The sequence below is a fragment of the Scardinius erythrophthalmus genome (genome assembly GCF_964197995.2).
Source record: "Scardinius erythrophthalmus genome assembly, chromosome: 22".
Lineage (NCBI taxonomy): Eukaryota > Metazoa > Chordata > Actinopteri > Cypriniformes > Leuciscidae > Scardinius > Scardinius erythrophthalmus.
In genome coordinates, this window is record NC_138242.1 from 4,695,314 (window position 1) to 4,716,815 (window position 21,502).

A 21,502-nucleotide genomic window follows, 5' to 3' on the forward strand; every position below is an offset into this window, starting at 1 on the left:
GCCTCAACCAGAACCGGGTTTGTAACTGAAGACTTCTTAACAGATAAAGGCATATGAGTGTGAATTGAAAGTGTTTACAAAACAACAATCCAAGAGAGAGATAAAAAATCATGAAATTATTCATTCATAAATTATATTACAGCGACACCCTGTGGTTCATGGTGAAACTATCTTTGCATGCATTATTTTAGTGTTTGTATTTTAATTATCGTCTTCTTTATAAATCCTCATCATGCAGTTCTTAAGTTCTTATAAACTGTTGGACAGGGTACACGGGCACAAATGATTCATTTTTAATAACAAAGAAACAGCAAACGTCACCCATATCGAAGTATTGAGAACAGTGGTTGCAGTTTACTGTAGCCTACTAAAACAATAAACAAAATTATAGACTATAAATACATAAATATTTTATTATTATTTTGAATTAACAATGGACCATTTAAAATATGCTTCACTGAAACATTGTTCACTTTTGGGTTACGGTAATATAATCATTATCATTAAATACATTGATATATATATATATATATATATATATGTGTGTGTGTGTGTGTGTGTGTGTGTGTGTGTGTGTGTGATGCTCATCAATCCTGCATTATTTGATAAAAAATACAGAAAAACTGTAATATTGTGAAATATTATTACAATTTAAAATAATGATTTTCTTTTTTAATATACTTTAAAATTGTAAGTTTATCTAATATAATCTTTTTTAATAATAAGTTAAAAGAACAGCATTTATTCAAAATAGTAAAGATTTATATTATTAGAAAATATTATCACTTTTTATCAATTTAACACATCTTTGCTGAATAAAAGTATTATTTCTTTCAAAAAAAGAAAGAAAAAAATTACTGACCCCAATCTTTTGAACTGTAATGTATATTGTGACAAAATTTGTTGTTCTTTTTTTTTTTTACTTTTTAATCATCGAAGAATCCTGAAAAAAAAGTATCACAGGTTATACATAAATATTAAGCAGAACTGTTTCCAACACTGATTGACAATAAATCAGCATTTTAAAATGATTTCTGAAGGATTATGTGACACTGAAGACTGGAGTAATGATGCTGAAAATCCAGCTTTGCGGCACAGAAATAAATTATATTTCAAAGTTTAAATAGAAAACCATTATTTTAAATTGTAATAATATTTCACAATATTATTGTTTTTGAGAGACTTCTTTCAAAAACATAAAAAATATACAATGTTTCTAAACTTTTGACCTACTGCTTGCCTGTTGTTTTGTATTCATTAGTTTGTTGACAGAAGTTTGGTAGCCGAATAATAAAACGGAATATTATCATAATGTATGCCTGTGGCACCGCCCCTTAACCGTATTCGCTCAAGTTTTGAATAGGTAAAGATACTGTAATTTGCGTATATTTGCATAATTCATAAACTGTGCGTCCACGGCCCGCCTCCTCCGCCAGAGCAGTGTGTGAGCAGTGAACAGTGAGCAGTGCTGGTCAAGATGGCGGCTCTGCGGATGCTGAGAGTGGCGCTGCTCGTCTTCTTCTCGGTGTTCCTCACGCTCGTCCTCGGCTTCGGCCTGCCGTCAGTGCTCAACCTGTGCGCGCGGGCCTGCGGGTTCCCGGAGACCAGCGTCACCGAGTGCATAGTGCTGGTGTACGCGCTGTTCGTGCTGTACGTGGCCGTGCCTCGACTCCCCCGCGGGACACTGACGGTACAGTACACTACACTACACTATAGTACAGGTAAACTCACACTGGAATCAATGCTGCTGTTATATAGTATGTGATATAGAGATGTATGCACTGCATGTGTGGTATAAATGGTAGTCTACATTATGCAACACATGCCATAAAATATATTGATAATTATGTATCTTTGCTTGTTATTTATTTAGTTTTTTTTTTATGTAGTTAATCCATCAGCTATAAAAATAGGTCTCAGTGCACGCTATATATATATATATATACAATGTAAATGCATAATTTAATATTTTTAGTATTTATTCTTTTCATTTCAGCCTCGATAGTGTGAATGAATGATAGAGATATCAACTATAAAAATGCATGCAGTGTGTGTGTGTGTGTGTGTGTGTGTGTATATTTGTAATCTTAGGGACAGTTTAAAATATATATATTTTAGGTAATGTAAAAATTATGAAGAAATAATGTAATTATAAATGTTATATTATGTTTTATGTTGTTTTGTTATATTGTATAACATAATTATATAAAAAATAATGTTTTGTTGTTATTATTAATTATTTTATTGAAATTAATTTTAGCTAATATAAAATAAATAATATATATATATATATATATATATATATATATATATATATATATATATATCCTAATGTATGTTAACACAATAATTTGAGTTGATTTATCTTTTAAACTAAAGCCGGTTATTTTATTCATGACTGATTTCAGATCAGCTGATCACAGTTTGAAAACCACTGATTTAGTGGGAAATGATATGAATCTGCGCTCAGATGAGGTGTTGGTTTCTCTCTCACTGGGCCAGGGGATTGTTGGCACACTCAGTTGCAGTTGCACAATAATGCTGTGGCTTTATGAAAGTAATATTGTATAATATTTCCTCATTAGGCTGAAGGGAAAGCCGTGCTGGTGACTGGCTGTGACTCTGGGTTTGGATTCGCCTTGGCTAAGCACTTACACAAGCTCGGCTTCACTGTGTTTGCAGGTTGTTTGTTTAAGGTAATGGTTCAACTATTCCTGCGATGTGTGTGTGTATGTGTGTGTGTGTACGTCAGTTGATAAATAATCAGAAATATACCGTTGGCATAAAGTCAAGATGATGAAATATATTTCACAAGATTCTTGCGAATCATTCTTACATAGTGGCAACACACTTCTGTGTGAAACCTTTTCATAATTCTAGCAGTATGACCAACTTTTCATATCACGGTTATTTATATATATTATTATGATATTGTTATTTGTGGCTGGAAACTCAATCTAAATGTTTTATATATGACATAAGCATGTACTTACTGTGTTTCAATTCACACATTTGTATTGCGCTTTTCACAACACACATCATTTCAATGCAGCTTTACAGTAAATGCATGAGTCCACATTACAATTTAGAGTGATCTGTTATCAGACGTAACTGTCTAAGTTATGTATTTCAGAAATGTACATATACTAAATCACAGTTAGTGAAAAAGGTATTAATTTAAACTAATAATTTAATGCAGAAACAATGAGCTCATTGAAGTAATGAATACTTGTTTGTTAACAAATGATTATGACATTTAGAAAAATGTTGATTCAGAGTGTACATTGTAATGGCGCAGCCTGCAGCGTATGTAACGTCATGCTGGTTTATTGTGTGTGTGTGTGTGTGTGTGTGTGTGTGTGTGTGTGTGTGTGTGTGTGTGTGTGTGTGTGTGTGTGTGTGTGTGTGTGTGTGTGTGTGTGTGTGTGTGTGTGTGTGTAATAAGGATGGAGAAGGTGCGCAGGATCTGGAGCGAGTTCATTCGGAGAGGTTAAAGGTCGTCCAGCTGGACGTCTGCAGTGAGGAGCAAGTCTCTCAGGCGCTTCAGTTCGTCACTGACAACCTGGAAGACTCGGAGAAAGGTGAGGGTTGGTTGTGGATGATGAGTTCAAAGGTCATTTCAGAGAACCAGACAATACTGATGAAAAATAGGGACATCATTTTGTATTTAATTTGATTTAGCTTTAAAACGATTAAACAAACGATTAAACGGTAAACGATTAAACAAACCCACTTGACGGGTTTAAACAAACCCACTTGACGGTAAACGATTAAATAAACCCACTAGATGGTAAACGATTAAACAAACCCACTTGATGGTAAACAATTAAACAAATCCACGGTAAACGATTAAACAAACCCACTTGACGGTAAACGATTAAACAAATCCACGGTAAACGATTAAACAAACCCACTATACGGTAAACGATTAAACAAACCCACTTGACGGTAAACGATTAAATAAACCCACTAGATGGTAAACGATTAAACAAACCCACTTGATGGTAAACGATTAAACAAATCCACGGTAAACGATTAAACAAACCCACTTGACGGTAAACGATTAAACAAATCCACGGTAAACGATTAAACAAACCCACTATACGGTAAACGATTAAACAAACCCACTTGACGGTAATCGATTAAACAAACCCACTTGACGGTAAACGATTAAACAAACCCACTTGACGGTAAACGATTAAACAAATCCACGGTAAACGATTAAACAAACCCACTTGACGGTAAACGATTAAACAAATCCACGGTAAACAATTAAACAAACCCACTTGACGGTAAACGATTAAACAAATCCACGGTAAACGATTAAACAAACCCACTTGACGGTAAACGATTAAACAAATCCACGGTAAACAATTAAACAAATCCACGGTAAACGATTAAACAAACCCACGGTAAACGATTAAACAAACCCACTTGACGGTAATCGATTAAACAAACCCACTAGACGGTAAACGATTAAACAAACCCACTAGACGGTAAACGATTAAACAAACCCACTTGACGGTAAACGATTAAACAAATCCACGGTAAACGATTAAACAAATCCACGGTAAGCGATTAAACAAATCCACGGTAAACGATTAAACAAACCCACTTGACGGTAAACGATTAAACAAACCCACTTGACGGTAAACGATTAAACAAATCCACGGTAAACGATTCAACAAATCCACGGTAAACGATTAAACAAATCCACGGTAAACGATTCAACAAACCCACTAGACGGTAAACTATTAAACAAACCCACTTGACGGTAAACGATTAAACAAACCCACAGTAAACGATTAAACAAACCCACTTGATGGTAAACGATAAACGATTAAACAAATCCACGGTAAACGATTAAACAAATCCACGGTAAACGATTAAACAAATCCACGGTAAACGATTAAAGAAACCCACTAGACGGTAAACGATTAAAAAAAAAGATGTTACAAAATAGAGATGCAAAAGTTTAGATATGATTTACATGTATTTAACACAATAATTTTGAACACATCATACAAAATCATTCTGATTTCTAAAGACTGACTGAAATGGGAAAACATTGCATCAACTAATCAAATCGTTTACCATCAAGTGGGTTTGTTTAATCGTTTACCATCTAGTGGGTTTAATCGTTTACCGTCAAGTGGGTTTGTTTAATCGTTTACCGTCAAGTGGGTTTGTTTAATCGTTTACCGTCAAGTGGGTTTGTTTAATCGTTTACCGTCAAGTGGGTTTGTTTAATCGTTTACCGTCAAGTGGGTTTGTTTAATCGATTACCGTCAAGTGGGTTTGTTTAATCGTTTACCGTGGATTTGTTTAATCGTTTACCGTATAGTGGGTTTGTTTAATCGTTTACCGTGGATTTGTTTAATCGTTTACCGTCAAGTGGGTTTGTTTAATCGTTTACCGTGGATTTGTTTAATCGTTTACCATCAAGTGGGTTTGTTTAATCGTTTACCGTCAAGTGGGTTTGTTTAATCGTTTACCGTGGATTTGTTTAATCGTTTACCGTCTAGTGGGTTTGTTTAATCGTTTACCGTCAAGTGGGTTTGTTTAATCGTTTACCGTGGATTTGTTTAATCGTTTACCGTCAAGTGGGTTAGTTTAATCGTTTACCGTCAAGTGTGCACACACACATTTTCATGTTTTATGTAGACTTTCCATAGACATAGTGATTTTTACACTGTACAAACTGTATATTTGCTCCCCTTACTCTAACCCTACCCCTAAACCTGCGCATCACAGAAAACGTTCTGCAAAAAAAAAAAAAAAGTGTAGCAGGTTTTTTTTTTTTTTTTTAAAGCCAGGGACACACTTAACGACTGTAAGGCTGATTATGAATGTAATTTGATACTTATGACTGATCATGCCCAAACACACTGAGTCCACTGAGTCAGAGACAGTTGCGTTCAGTCTCCAGTCGATGGAAACAGTCTGTAAGTGTGTTCATTTCAGTCTTACAGTGTTTCAGCTGGTCGTTAAATGTGTCAACGGCGTAAGCCGTTTGGTTAATGATGACACAGGAAGTGTAATACCCATGTCATTATACACACTTATGTCGTCATAAACCGCATATACAAGAACACACACACACACACATCAAACACACAACTGCACCTGATCCTTCAGTGATCAGTTTATAAGTGTCTTCAGTTTAAATATGATTTATTTCATCATATTCAAGTGTTTAAATCAAGGAGAAACACAAGGATCAGCTTCAGTTTTGAGTTTATTATGTTAGTGAAAATTAATGTGCTTTGTAAACTAGTCAACTGTTTTATAGTGATATGCCATAATTTCAAGGAAACATATGCTGCTCGTTATTTTTTATATGTGTCTGATTTTTAGCTCATGGATCTAGTCATATGGTTTATAGCACATGTGAAGAGTGATTACCAGCCATTAATCTGAAGGGTGCTATGGACTATTAAACCTCATTTGATTAGAGAGAATAATGACTCCGCCCCCTGCTGTCAATCACTGTGCCACACCCCCACCACACACACACCATCTACGGCTGTGTAGACTCAGAGAGTCAAACGACAGATGGCAGTGCAGAGGAAATATGGAAATATCAGAAAGATATGGAAAGATCCGCAGTGAAGAAGATTGTCAAAATAAAATAAAAATCCTAATAAATCAGATTTATTAGTCTTTTTTTATTGCTCTAACATTGATAATTAAACCCACCACAGAATAAAACCTGCTGTCAGCTGATTTCTACTTGTAATGTTTTTAAGATGATCGACAATGAAAATATTTTTCAGATTTTCAAAAGTGAGTATATTTGTTTTCATAAGCTATTAGATCTAACAGTTCAATATGGCAGGCAAAAAAAAAAACATTTTTACACTGGTGATCAAAAGCTTGGAATAATTACGTTTTTTCAATGTTTTCTTCTGCTCACCAAGACTGCGTTTATATGATCAAACATACAGTAAAAAACAGAAATAGCGTGAAATATAATTACATTTGAAAATAACTTTTCTATTTTTCTACAGGATTCTCTGATTAATAGAAGGTTCAAAAGAACAGCATTTATTTGAAAGAGAAATCTTTTGTAACATTATAAATGTATTTGTCACTTGAATCAATGTAATGCATCCTTGCAGAATACACATATTAATTTCAATTTAAAATTACCCCAAACTCTTTGATGGAAGTGTTTCATAGTTTAAATATGAAGCAGCCTAAGTGTTTTCAACATTGATAATAATCATAAATGACTGGAGTTATGATGCTGAAAATTCAGCTTCGATCACAGGAATAAATTACATTTGACTCTATATTCACATAGAAAACAGTTATTTTAAATTATAAGATTTCACAATATAACTTTTTTACTGTATTTTTATCAAATTTTGCCTTTGTGAGCAAAAGAGACTTCTTTCAAAAACCAAAATATCTTAAAAATCTTGATTATTCCAAACTTCTGACTTCCAGTGTGTATATATATATTTTTCACAACTGTCTGAATGTGTTCAGGATGTCTGCTCATCTGAGTTACACAAGCCTGAGCTTGAGTGTGTGTGTGTGTGTGTGTGTGTGTGTGTGTGTGTGTGTGTGTGTGTGTGTGTGTGTGTGTGTGTGTGTGTGTGTGTGTGTGTGTGTGTGTGTGTGTGTGTGCAGGTCTGTGGGCTGTGGTGAACAATGCTGGCATCTCCACGTTCGGTGAGGTGGAGTTCACGAGCATGGACACGTACAGGCAGGTGTCAGAGGTCAACCTGTGGGGAACCATCAGAGTCACCAAAGCCTTTCTGCCTCTCATCCGCAGGGCTAAAGGTGCAGTAAACCTATGAGAACGCCGGGCATTCGTTTTAATCAAGAGAATATGTTATTTGGCTCAGATTAACTCAAAAGTTGCATAGGAATGTTAATGTTTTTGTTTCTGTTAATGTTTCCCTGAATTAAAGGAATGTTTGGATCTGAATGGATCAATGATTAAAGCAAATGGACTTTGGGGTGTGTGGCCTGACAAACACTTTTGTGTTTTTTTTTTTTTTTTTTTGCGATCCAACATTTTCAGTGAATTTTTATCATTTTTAATTGTTGTAAGGATGCTAAAAATTCAGCTTTCATCACAGGAATAAATTACATATTAACTCTTTCCCCACCAGCATTTTTGATCATTTTTTTGATCAGGAGATTCTGTACTCTTTCAGAAGATGTGTAATAGCGCCCCCTAGTGTATAAAAGTGAAAACACGGAAAGCCGAAAATTTTCGTCAATGGCAAGGAAAGAGTTAACATATTTGAAAACAGTTATTTAAATTGAAATTGTGTAGTCCTCTGCACCGCTCCTCACTTTTTTTGTCTTTTGGTCACAGGTCGTGTGGTGAACATCGCTAGCATGTACGGCAGAATGGGAAACGCTCTCCGATCCCCTTACTGTGTTTCCAAATACGGAGTTGAGGCTTTTTCTGACTGTCTCAGGTATGAAATGAAGGCTTGGGGCGTCAATGTTTCCGTCATTGAGCCCGGAAACTTTATCGTGGCCACGGGCATCCTAACACGTGACATAGTCACGACAACAGCAGAGAAGCTGTGGAAGGAGGCGCCCCCTGGTGTCCAGGAGGACTATGGGAAAGCTCACTTTGAGCAGTACATGGCTCTTATGCGCTCCTACTGCAACAGCGGCCAGCGAGAAGTCGAGCCGGTTCTAGACGACATCACGGATGCCATCATGTCCAAACGGCCATACAGACGGTACAACCCTATGGAACCGCACTGGTGGATTCGCATGCAAATAATGACCCACTTTCCAGCGGCCATCTCAGACAGACTCTACTTCTGATGAGATGCCAACTTCCATCAGTTGGTTCATCAATGGTTCATCAATGGATTGTTAACATATGCCATAATGGTGCAGTCGAATCAGTATACAACTTTAATTAAAAAACAAAAGAATCACACAAATCTTAAAGTGCCCCTATTATGATTTTCTTTCAGTTATTACCTTTCATGCAGTGTGTAATACAGCAGTTTTTGAATGTAAAAGGTCTCCAAAGTTTCAAAGATCAGAGTGCAGATTAATGGAGTTATTGTCTCCCAAAAGAAAGAAGCGATTCTGAACTGCCTGAAACGAGTCGTCAGTAATTCTTAATTACTTCCTGCTGGAATCTACGTAGCAATGTAACAAATTTGCATAATGCCCATTGGCTGCCTGTGAACAACATCTACTTTGACCCTTTAACACTGCAGTTGTAGCTGAGACTGGAAGAGTTTGGTTCATGTCAAGAAAATGTTTTTTTCTGCACAAATCTACTTTGCTGCACTTCCAAAGGATGAGGACTCGTGCAGGAATTGATACGGAAAAATCAACGGCATTGTTACTGTTCGTATCACTGTGTTCAAGTGCTGGGGAAGATGCAGAGCTGAAATTTGCTTTCCAACGTGCTGTAAGCAGTCGACCAATCACAACAGACTGGGCCATCCGACCAATCAGAGCAGAGTAGGCCAATCACAACAGACTGGGCCATCTGACCAATCAGAGCAGAGTAGACCAATCACAACAGACTGGGCCATCTGACCAATCAGAGCAGAGTAGACCAATCACAACAGACTGGGCCATCTGACCAATCAGAGCAGAGTAGACCAATTACAACAGACTGGGTCTTCTGACCAATCAGAGCAGAGTAGACCAATCACAACAGACTGGGTCTTCTGACCAATCAGAGCAGAGTAGACCAATCACAACAGACTGGGCCATCTGACCAATCAGAGCAGAGTAGACCAATCACAACAGACTGGGCCATCTGACCAATCAGAGCAGAGTAGACCAATTACAACAGACTGGGTCTTCTGACCAATCAGAGCAGAGTAGACCAATCACAACAGACTGGGTCTTCTGACCAATCAGAGCAGAGTAGACCAATCACAACAGACTGGGCCATCTGACCAATCAGAGCAGAGTAGACCAATCACAACAGACTGGGCCATCTGACCAATCAGAGCAGAGTAGACCAATCACAACAGACTGGACCATCTGACCAATCAGAGCAGAGTAGACCAATCACAACAGATTGGGTCTTCTGACCAATCAGAGCAGAGTAGACCAATCATAACAGACTGGACCATCTGACCAATCAGAGCAGAGTAGACCAATCACAACTGACTGGGCCATCTGACCAATCAGAGCAGAGTAGACCAATCACAACAGACTGGGTCTTCTGACCAATCAGAGCAGAGTAGACCAATCACAACTGACTGGGCCATCTGACCAATCAGAGCAGAGTAGACCAATTACAACAGACTGGGTCTTCTGACCAATCAGAGCAGAGTAGACCAATCACAACAGACTGGGTCTTCTGACCAATCAGAGCAGAGTAGACCAATCACAACAGACTGGGCCATCTGACCAATCAGAGCAGAGTAGACCAATCACAACAGACTGGGCCATCTGACCAATCAGAGCTGAGTAGACCAATCACAACAGACTGGACCATCTGACCAATCAGAGCAGAGTAGACCAATCACAACAGATTGGGTCTTCTGACCAATCAGAGCAGAGTAGACCAATCACAACAGGTTGGGTCTTCTGACCAATCAGAGCAGAGTACACCAATCACAACAGACTGGACCATCTGACCAATCAGAGCAGAGTAGACCAATCACAACAGATTGGGTCTTCTGACCAATCAGAGCAGAGTACACCAATCACAACAGACTGGACCATCTGACCAATCAGAGCAGAGTAGACCAATCACAACAGACTGGGTCTTCTGACCAATCAGAGCAGAGTAGACCAATCACAACAGACTGGGTCTTCTGACCAATCAGAGCAGAGTACACCAATCACAACAGACTGGGCCATCTGACCAATCAGAGCAGAGTAGACCAATCACAACAGACTGGGCCATCTGACCAATCAGAGCAGAGTATACCAATCACAACAGACTGGGTCTTCTGACCAATCAGAGCAGAGTAGACCAATCACAACAGACTGGGTCTTCTGACCAATCAGAGCAGAGTAGACCAATCACAACAGACTGGGTCTTCTGACCAATCAGAGCAGAGTAGGCTCTCGGAGAGGAGGGGTTTAGTGAGTCCGCTTCAGGCACTGTTAAAAGAGCTGATGCTGCAATGTAGATTATAAGAAAATGAAAGTGTTTTTTGACCTGGGATGAATGTAAACCTGTTGTTGGAGAGTTCAACAACGGGAACCTTTAAAATAGCACAATAGGGGCACTTTAGAGGAGTATTCTGGGTAAAATACAACTAAACTACAGGCGCCATGTACGGCCTATACAGGAAATAAGGTCAACTTCAGACGAATCAACATTATTTTGCCCCAGATATTCATGTTTTAATGAAAACATTTAACAGTTTAAATGTATGCACTTTGATTCACTTTATCATATTTTAATATTTCACAAATGTGAACACTTTACAGTATTTTGATCTGGTCGTGCAGACATGTGTAGCGAACGATCACAGATAACCAGAGGCAGTGAAGCGTCCCGGTGGACTGGAGATGTGGCAGGAGTGTGTGTGAGGGCTGGGGAGAAGTGGCAGGAGTGTGTGTGAGGGCTGGGAGAAGTGGCAGGAGTGTGTGTGAGGGCTGGGGAGAAGTGGCAGGAGTGTGTGTGAGGGCTGGGAGAAGTGGCAGGAGTGTGTTTGAAAGGGTTACAGGTCGAGACATATTCCCTTCCCTTCCAAGAATCTGGATCTTGTGATTATGAGATATGAGATCATGTGGGCCATCCACATCTATGAATAAACTTTTGAATGTTGAAATTAATCGTGTGTTCGTATGCACAATCCCAAATTGCATACTTCTGCTGTACAATAAAATGATGTCCTTTGCAGGTGAGGGTGTTTAAAGACTGGCTGTGTTTAAAATAGCACACTAACACACTGTTCTTACTGTTGCTGCCGTGTGTGAATACATATTCATGTATACACAAAAAGTTGAATATACAGTAAAGTGTAATGTATTCCTGTGATCAAAGCTGGATGTTCATCATCACTACTCCAGTCTTCAGTGTCACATGACCCTTCAGAAATCACTCTAATATGATGATTTGATGCTCAAGAAACAGTTGTGCTGCTTCATATTTTTGTGTAAACCATGATACTTTTATTTCTGGATTATTTAATTATTTGAAATAGAAATATTTTGCAACATTGTGTGATCAATTTAATGTGTCCTTGCTGGAAAATAGTATTTTTTTACGGTGCACTAAAAAACCTAACATTTTAAAAACACAACATAAAAGTGAAGGCGCCACTGAATTAATGTGACAAGATCATATTACAACAATGTAATATAGGCTAATACAGTTAAAATGTGAGGAATAAAGCCTGTTTTACTTGCTCTCTGAAAATATACATATAACAATGCATACTGAACAGTAGTGAGCTATTTTGAACATAGCCAGAATGCTGGAAACAACCACGCCATAAAAGTGTGCTTGTAAACATGGACATCTAGCTCAATTTATTAATTTAATTGTATTATGGCTTTAAGAAGAGACATGTATTGACTGCTGTGGTGGTTTCGGCCTGGGATTACTCGCTTTTTTAAACGATGAAATTAATTTGAGAATCATCACGAACCGCTACTCTTTCCGTACCGCAAACACCTAAAGAAAATCTACTAGAAAAAGAAACACTATTTGAGATTCACTAATACTGATTTTACAAACTGAATGTAAATGGGTGGATAGCATGTGAGCTAGTGTGATGTATTAGCATGTGTGTAATGCCTCATGTTGGCCACTGGAGGGCGCAGTTGAGCTGGCATCTTTATAGCCATCAGCCTCTTTCAGAAGGCGAATCCACACTAACAGTATCAGCAAATGGTGTAATGAGGAATGTCTTTGCTCGTTTGGACATTATGTTAGTGACTAATAAGGAATGACAGTGTTTGCATGGCTTTCTGGCTTGATTTCCTGCGAATGTCAAAACAAGTAAATATGCGAGTTTCAGTAGCTCTACATTCCTTAAGACTAGTTATGATGCTTCCAGTTCCATTACATTTTTATATGCAACTGATGTTGCAATCAAATGTAAGCTAATAATACACTATTGGTCATCTGCATCTAACATTTTAGGGAGTTACACTGGTTTTGGTTGCAAAATCATGTAGAGTACATTTTTGTATTTAGGGAACTACATGAATACGCTAGTCATTTATCACACGGTGTCCCTACTGTTCTCTCTCAAGTCCTTTCCCTTCCTATAGCTGGAATGTTTCAGTATGAATATTGTTTCTTGTCTTAATTGTCTCACGCACAGCATGAGTGAAGTCATTATAATTCCCAGCAGGTCTTCATCAAATGCCATCAATTTAATTTCCATAGCAGTGGAAGCCAAAATCATGCAGGTTAACATTTCGAATGACATTTACTCATATTGTTAAGCCTTTATATGTACTTTTTAACCATTAAAATTCTGACACGCCATATTTTTCTGCTCTGGATGACATAAAAGAGATGATAATATTGATTTATGTTGTTTATTTCTTCCTTTGTACAGATCAATAAACTCCTATTACATAAGAGGAATGGTATCATTTTCTTGGAGACAGCGAACATACAACTACATTTCATTTTCACAGCACCTCCGGGTCCATCTGTGGAAACGGAGCCTCGTTCAGACTGTCAGTCCAGATTTCTGTGCATATCCGATTGGAATCCGATCATATTTAGCGAGTGTGAACGGCGCTTACGAATCCGCTTCGAACTACATTCATGTGGTTTTGCGCATGCGCATTTCTGGAAATCCGTTTCAGTCCGACTGCACTGATCGGATTTCGCGTGGTTTGTGAGACTTTCTCACGCCTAAAAAGTAAACATGTCATACATTGCTATAGGAAACATGCCGAGTCGCTGTAGAAACAAAACGGTGTTGTTGCAAATTACACACCGGAAAACCAAAGCGTTGCGATACACAATGTGGACAGTCAATCATTAAGATCAGATTTCAATCGGATACACAAATAATCGGAATGAGTTTCCTCATTAAATCTTGCATCGTTGGCCAACTATGGTCGCAAGTTCATCGCAATGTCCATTGAACTCTATTGGTAACGACGGAACTTGCGACCATAGTTGGCCAACGATGCTTTCGGGAAACGCACCCCTGGTCAATTCAGCCCACTAAATCTATTATGCTCGAATTCGGTAGAGATGATTGAATTCAGAATTCATCATTTTGTAACTAAATTAAGTTGATGAGGGCACTGATTTCTCGATTTATCCATTTTTCTGAAAGCTTAAATAAAAATCAAAAGGTTATTTTAGAAACTTCATCCACATTTTTTTTACTTAAATTGGCCAAAACATAGTACAAGAGTTAAATATATCATTGTAAAAATAAAATAGAAAATTGTCCATGCTTTGTTATTATGCACCTTGCATGAACATTCAGATCAGACACAAATAAAGTTTTCAGTCTTTACGGTTCTGTTCAAAATCAGTAAACACCACCATGCTCCCAAAAGAAAGGACAATCAAGTTATTTGGTCACAACCCAAAGAAAAAAAATAAAAAATAAACAAAGCTTTCTGGTTGGGTCTACATGATTGATAACCACCTCTTTCAGTTCTTAGCTACCTCATAAGCTGATCGGTGTATCTAGCGGTTTAAAGCTGCCTTCACATGCTATCAGAATTATCGTAAATATGAGTTTCCCAGTTAAATATTGAACATGAACGCACTCTCAAGCCGTGTTTACCACTGGGAAACTCGGGGATGGTTTTGATAATTCCAGAGATGGGCGTCATAACCTTCAAACATGGCGGAGGGAAGAATGAGTGTTGCTATTCTTTATTCATTTTTTCCACGATCGCTACATCACCTTTTATTGTCGTTAAAGTAGTGCATTTGTTCATATATGAATAATCATTTGAAGCATTGTATGTTTCATACACAGCAAAGCTAGCCTGTATTTGACAAAACTTCCAGAACTGTCAGCAAGCCGGCTACAGATAGGGTGGTGAATGTTTATATGGTTGTCAATGAATGGGATGCTAAATATTTTGGCTTAAATACGATTTATAACCCTGGTGTCCTCCATGGTTCCTGTTCTTTCCGTCAGCTAAGCACTTGAATGCGACAAGCTCGTAATCACGACTTCAGAAGTGGGAAGTGGTAAAGTCCTGATAGCATGTGAAAGCAGCATTACGCACAGGTATACTCATATCCAGCACAGACATTATTAGGTAACCATGTTTGCTAGGTCTACTCACCTTAGATCATTTTAATGCCATATTTAATTTGAAGCAAATTAAAACAAAACTGTGAAGCAATGATGTAGTTTTTTTCAGCAAGGTTTATGATTAACACCATTGTAGACAATGGTATAATCAGGGGTGTTCAATCCAGCTTCTTGCATAATTTACTTTTAACCCCAATTAAACACTCTTGAACCAGCTAATCAAAGTCTTTAGGATTACCAGAAACTTCCAGGTGTGTTGACGCTAAACTCTGCAGGAAAGCGGACCCTTCAGGAGCAGGATTGGACACCCTTGGTTGAACCCACTGAGCTGGCTTTTAACCTGACTAAGGTCCATATGGTAAGGTCACTTCAGTCAGGAGGCAAATCATGATAAAGTTCCCCAATGGGAATGTTTATATGGCCAGGACACGGTCCGTGGACATTAGTCACTTATCAGGGATGCGTTGCGCACATGCAAAGTGATACTCAAATAACAACGTGCGCATCTTAGAATAGCGAAGAGGAACACCAAACCTTTGGTTCCAACAACTGAGATGAAGGCACAAGCTATGTGATAAGACTACACTAGACATCCCTCATCCAAAACAAGCGGATCTCAACTGGTACGTCACAACCCAAAATTGGGTAACAGGGTTGTTCTGATAAGGTCTTGCGGGATGTTATCCAACAAGGTCTGGCTGCTTGGGAAAAAACATCAACGAAACTACTAAACTGAATTATAAAATGTTTTGTACTGTTAAGTCATCACTTTGTCCTGAAGCAAGACCCACTCTCCTAAACACTAAGTGTCATATTGATAGACATCTGACATTTCCACTAAATCCAAGACTAAAACGCTCGACCAAACTCTGCATGTCTTGGCGATTTTTCCACACACTCCTCAAAAAACCCATTCCTCAACTCTTGCCTCAGTCCGGCTCCAAACAGCTGGAGAAGTAATCATGGTAATAGCGATGGTCTCCTGGAGGAGAGCCCAGATCATCACCCTCCTCGTGAGTCTTGAGAAAAGAAACTTCCACATTTTTCCAACTTGAAACAGAGACGTGTCCAGGGAAGTGTCTTTTCCATTGCCTGGTCCACCAAACGTACTTATCTACGAAGTTTTACATAAAAACATCTGATCCTCAATGGAGCATATCTCACCGTTTATCATAACCTGATGAAAACTACAAGGAAGCAGCACTGCAGATCTTGATCGCCAAGCGAAGCAGATCCTTCCTTAAACCTGAGCTCACAATGCTGCCTTCATTCATCTTCTACGCTACAATACCTGCTTCATTTGAGACAGTGAGACACCGATTGAGTGCCAAAGCAAAGTCAAACACCTAATTAAGCTTTAAACCAAACGGCAAACGCCATTGCCATCGGTAACAAAAACTACACAAAAGTCACACTCGTTTTATCAAAAGGATTGCGGCTTTGATCTTGAAAGACAGCTTTATTAGTAAAACACTGAATGATAAAAGACCTCTTGTGTGCACCAATGTAGTTTTATCTTCTTTAGTCATGGCATTGCAATTCAGGCTCCAATGAAGATCTGCAACTCTTGCACAAACTCCCAGGTTCATTCAAATACATGTCTAGTAGAAGACATCAATCACAGCTAAGCTCCTTGAAAATTAGATTATCATCAAAACATCATATTTATGGCATAGCATGGATTCTAACAGTTCCAAGATGTGTGGATAACAAATTAAGCACTAGCTGGCAAGCCTCAATAATATGCACCTCGATTGTCAAGGAAGTAGAAATTCAGCAACTTTACCCCTCAAAAATATTGTTGTCATCCTAAATGAGACTATAAGCTTGATATAAGTTTGGAAACATTCAGATGCAAGACTTCCATTATTGATTGCAGTTCAAGTTTAATCTGATTATGCCTAAATCTGAATATTCTTGCAAATCCTTGTGGTAACTCACTTTTATTGTTTGAGCATTTGGCAGAAAATTGATTCCTAATAAATATAGCAGATTACGTCAATTTCAATAGTTCTGTGTCATTCAGGCAATGCAGGCATTAACAGACAGTATGTGAGACCTTTGAAACACGTTGAGCAAAGTTCTTCTGCAGTGAGGACTTCAACAGCAGACACTTGAAAGGACAGTTAAAAAAAATTGGCAGGGAAGTTCAAGAACAAATGAACAATACATTTTCGAAATTAATGAAAAGAATATATTAACAAAAGACCTAGTTTTTAATTCTAACACGTTGACATCAAAATACATTGCATCACCTATGGTCTAAACACTGTATTTTGATACATTGGGCGTGTCCCTCAACGAAATGAGCAAGTTTCCGAGCAAATGAACGGGAGTGTCATTGTCCATCTCTCCCTGTACCTCCCTTTCATGGAATGCTTGATATTCCCAGTCTGTCTAGAAGTGTAGTCCTTGTTAACTGGATATTCTTTCTACTGGGATCAGGAGGAAGCCAGAGCCTTGACCAGGTAGAGTTTGTCGCCCTGTTCGCTGGTAAAGATGGGCGCCTTTTTGTAGTGTTCCACCAACTCCTCCATTGTGTTAAACTTGCGCTGTCCGATGCAGTACAGGTTGTCCTTCAGCTGGACTTTGAAATGCTTGTTTTTGGACTGAGCTTTCAGCGATATTGAAAAGTCATTGGGCTAGAAAAACAAAATATAAAGAGAAAGGGAAGAAATTGTTAATTTAGACTCTCATGTTATTTACTCTGTCCCAAAACACAGTGAACTACTAAGACAGCTGGTATGATCTAAGGTAGCATCGTCATCGACAAGCTCATAAAAAACAAGGAAGAATTGACTCACAATTGATTCCAAAGGATTTTGCAGTTTATCATGTTGCTAAGCTAACATAATACTCAAAAACATAATGCATGGGTAGCTCAAGACGCTTTTGAAACAGAGGAAGTGCGTATGCTTTTGAAAATTAAAAAAGGAACTATGACATTTATGGTGTAATGCTAAACTCTCCACTTTAAAAATAACATTTCAAAATCGTCACGCTGACCTTCGACGTACTAAGGAGAAGGTGTTTTCCTCAAATGAGGACTGAACTATGGTACTTAAGCATCTTCATGAGAATATGAGGAGGAAGATGTCAGTCTACTCACAGAGGACTCGCTGTCCCGAATAAGAAAGTCTCCCTCTATGCCCCTCAGGTTGAGTGCCACTTCTGCCTGATGGCGCGTCACCTTCCCGTAGTACCACTGCTTGCCAGCGAAGCGTCCGCTGGATGAAGGCTCAATGTAGTCACAGTCAGGTGTGGGCGGCCCTGCCATGCTGGCCGAGTTGTGCGACTCCTGCAGAACATTCACGTAGTTTTTCGGCACAAGTCCCATCTGCCCGTCGGATTTGCGACACTTCCACCACTCCGGGTCATTTTCTGGCTTCTCCACAACATCCATAACCTCACCCTTCTCAAAGTTCAGCTCTTCGTCGTTGCCCGAGCTGAACGGGTAGAGTGCCTGTACTGTGTGCAACACTCGGTTGCCGTTCACACTATGAACAACCGCAGCCAGCTTCTCCGACAAGCCAGCGGAGTCGTTGCTCGCCGATCCATCCGCATCCTCCGTCACGTAGTTGGATGGGAACCATCCCGAACGGCCATTGTAGCTTCCCCTCCACCAGCCATCGCTGCACTTCTCCATGACGATGACCCTTGTGCCCTTGACCAACGACAACTCATCTTCCCGCTCGGCCGCGTAGCTGAATTTGACGAGCGCGGGAAGGTTTAGGTCATACAGACGTTCGCTGTTGTCTGGATTGAAGTCCGAGTCCGAGTTGGAGGCTGTTTCACGCATGCCTGTTTTCCTTTTCACCTTACCGATCCCTGCATACATACAGAAAAGAAGTACAATTAAGGGTTTTCCGAAATATACAACAGGTGTTGTCTTTGCACTCAACTACTTACCACTGAAAGCTTTTTTTTTTTACAACAATGCCACAAGAAATTGGCAATACGACAAAGTTGAACAGAGGGCAAACAAACGCAACTCCCAGAGGAACTGCAATGAATCACCAATTCCATTTAAATTGCTAGCAAATCAAAACTTTTTTTTTCAGTGAGCTTGTTTCTGCATTCTGGGATTGCCTTCTCCATGAAGAATTCCTGAGATAATGCTTTAAAAAGTAGTCAAAACAAGGAGGCGTAATTTTAACTGCTAACCTTTGTGAACACGGCGAACCAAGTGTAACTCCAGACTCGGTTTCACACTGACTAGGTTCTGGATCAGTTCTTTTGTATCCTGAGCAAAAACTCATGCATTAGCTTAATGACATTGTCTGCACAACTGTCTGCACCACTTTAAATTAACACATTTAACAAAAGGTATTTTCAATGGAAAATCTTGATTGGAAATGAAAAATGAGTTGAGACAATCTCTTCAGGGGGTAATTTCATCACCCCGCGCCCTGTACTCTGTACACCCTGTATCTGTGAAACCAAAGAGCATTGTATTTTGATACAGGCACCAACAGGCAGGGCATGAGTGAAAGGAGAACTTGTCCAAACACATGTTACAGTGCAGTGAGGCTTGTGTTTTCACACTGACAGGGGTACAGTAGCTATCAGCTCCCGCCTGCTTGAGCAATGTGTGCTCTCTTAGTAAACACGGGCGCTGGTCCAGTTTAGAAACCACCCAATCACAACCAACTAATCGTGTTCTCACCACTCACAAATCATATGACAAGCCGTGCATCTTTGCCTTCCTGCTTGATTATGGAAATTATTCAATTATGTCCATGTGAACAGGCATGTAAGAGCAACAGAACAGTTCTGCAAACCAAAATGTGCTTGCTTTATGACAATGCAAAAAAATATTGCCACCATGATACTAATGTGTGAAATTTATTCTCAGAAAAGATATTTATAATTTTCCCCCGTTTCACTCATTCGCAAGACACAGCTGTGCGGTTTAGCTCTATTATTCAGAGAAAAGTACAATTAACTGCAAAGAGACACTGGAATGAAAACCACACCCATCGTCCTCCTCCATGGGGAGGGAATGAGTGCGGGAGTGTAGGGTTAGGCTCACAGATACCGTTGAGGATTTCGGCTTGTCCGACCACATTAGGTCAAGCCAAGTGGGTCGGTCTGCAGGATTAATGGAGAATATCTGACCCTGAGGCCTTTCGACCATGTTGGCGGGTTTGGCAAAGGTTTGTGAATAGTGTTGCTATACAGGAATGTCCACTTGGCAGTGAAGTTTGTACCGGCCCAAGGACAGATAAACACATGTTCTCTTTAGATACCTTACAAAAATGTACTGAAGCAACAAAATTATTGTATTAGATGATAATACTATGGTACTGTATACAATACAAAGTACATGGTTCTTCAAAGAATACCATGCTATTACAAAAGGGTAGTTTTACAGCATGTATTCAATGTGGGTTGCTGGTCTGAGAAGGTTTGCTCAAAGTACCACAAACCACCCTAAAACTATCAGGCCAGGCCATTCTTACCAGGAGATAAGCATTTGGGCCAACTAAGTCCACCACAGCACCTTAGGCTGTTTATGAGGTTTTTAAAATGGATATCTCCAAATAGCCATGCTATTATTAACATGGTACTAAGCCCCCAAAAAAGAGGTAAAACACAGGATTCATTTTGTTATCAATCTATCTGGGAAGGAGGCAAACTCATCCTTTACCATTTTAACTTCATATACCTGTAGGCAATACTTAACAGGTATGATTTTTCTAAACTTGACAACCGAGAAGCAGCTGAAATCTTGGATCTACTCTTAACTAATCTAAAAGGAAATCACCCAATTTACTTTATGCTTACTCAGAGGTTAAAGGTTAACTGAGTGAGAACATAAAGCTTTTCCAAGAGCCCCTTTTGCTCAGAGCAAGATGCTTATCAAAGCTCAAGGCCAGAGGAATTTCTTCTGTGCTTGCGGATGCCTCTACTGCCTGATTTGCATTACAAATACATGAAATCTCAAACCAAGCTATTTGCCTCTGGCCCCTAAGCTATGTCCGATTGAGGGGGGTGGACATTTGCATGGTCAATGTGAGCAGGAAGTAAACGTGAAGTTGTAGAGCAATAGTAACTGGAGCATTTAGAGCTCCATGCGTGGACGTGTTGGTGCACGTAACCACGGGTGTGTGAACCTTCTGACAGCACAAGGTCAACTCATGATCATCCACAAATTCAAAAGATATTTCTTAAAGGGATAGTTTGCATCAAAAATGAAATAACTAGATTACGATTCATAAAGGAATCATTCAGAAAGGTTGTGTGAACCAGGTCAATTAATTCATTGAAAAGATCAAGAGTAAATAAAAGGTTTGAGCATTGCTAGTTTAAAATAGTAATATCATCATCAA

At 39.0% G+C, this 21,502-nt stretch overlaps 2 protein-coding genes across 5 annotated transcripts in view; one reads left to right on the forward strand and one right to left on the reverse strand.

Annotated features, from left to right (window-relative positions):
- The first annotated feature begins 1,428 nt into the window (after positions 1-1,428).
- Positions 1,429-8,924, forward strand: bdh1 (3-hydroxybutyrate dehydrogenase, type 1). The gene is made up of 5 exons (XM_081352488.1): positions 1,429-1,690; positions 2,586-2,696; positions 3,446-3,581; positions 7,639-7,791; positions 8,336-8,924. Exons 1-5 carry the CDS (start codon positions 1,478-1,480, stop codon positions 8,800-8,802), a joined length of 1,080 nt encoding a protein of 359 aa, XP_081208614.1. The 5' UTR covers positions 1,429-1,477; the 3' UTR covers positions 8,803-8,924.
- Positions 8,925-13,453: 4,529 nt separating this feature from the next.
- nck1b (NCK adaptor protein 1b) overlaps positions 13,454-21,502 on the reverse strand; it is a 64,437-nt gene continuing 56,388 nt past the window's right edge. For 2 of the 4 annotated variants that reach the window (XM_081352486.1, XM_081352487.1), the window contains exons 2-4: positions 18,280-18,998; positions 14,289-17,812; positions 13,454-13,995 (exon numbers count right to left, since the gene is read on the reverse strand). In XM_081352486.1, the coding sequence (XP_081208612.1) occupies positions 17,612-17,812; positions 18,280-18,998 (920 nt within the window). In that variant the 3' untranslated portion in view covers positions 13,454-13,995; positions 14,289-17,611. Of the gene's footprint in view, positions 17,813-18,279; positions 18,999-21,502 lie in introns of all 4 variants that reach the window. The other 2 variants (XM_081352484.1, XM_081352485.1) reach the window with 2 other exon arrangements.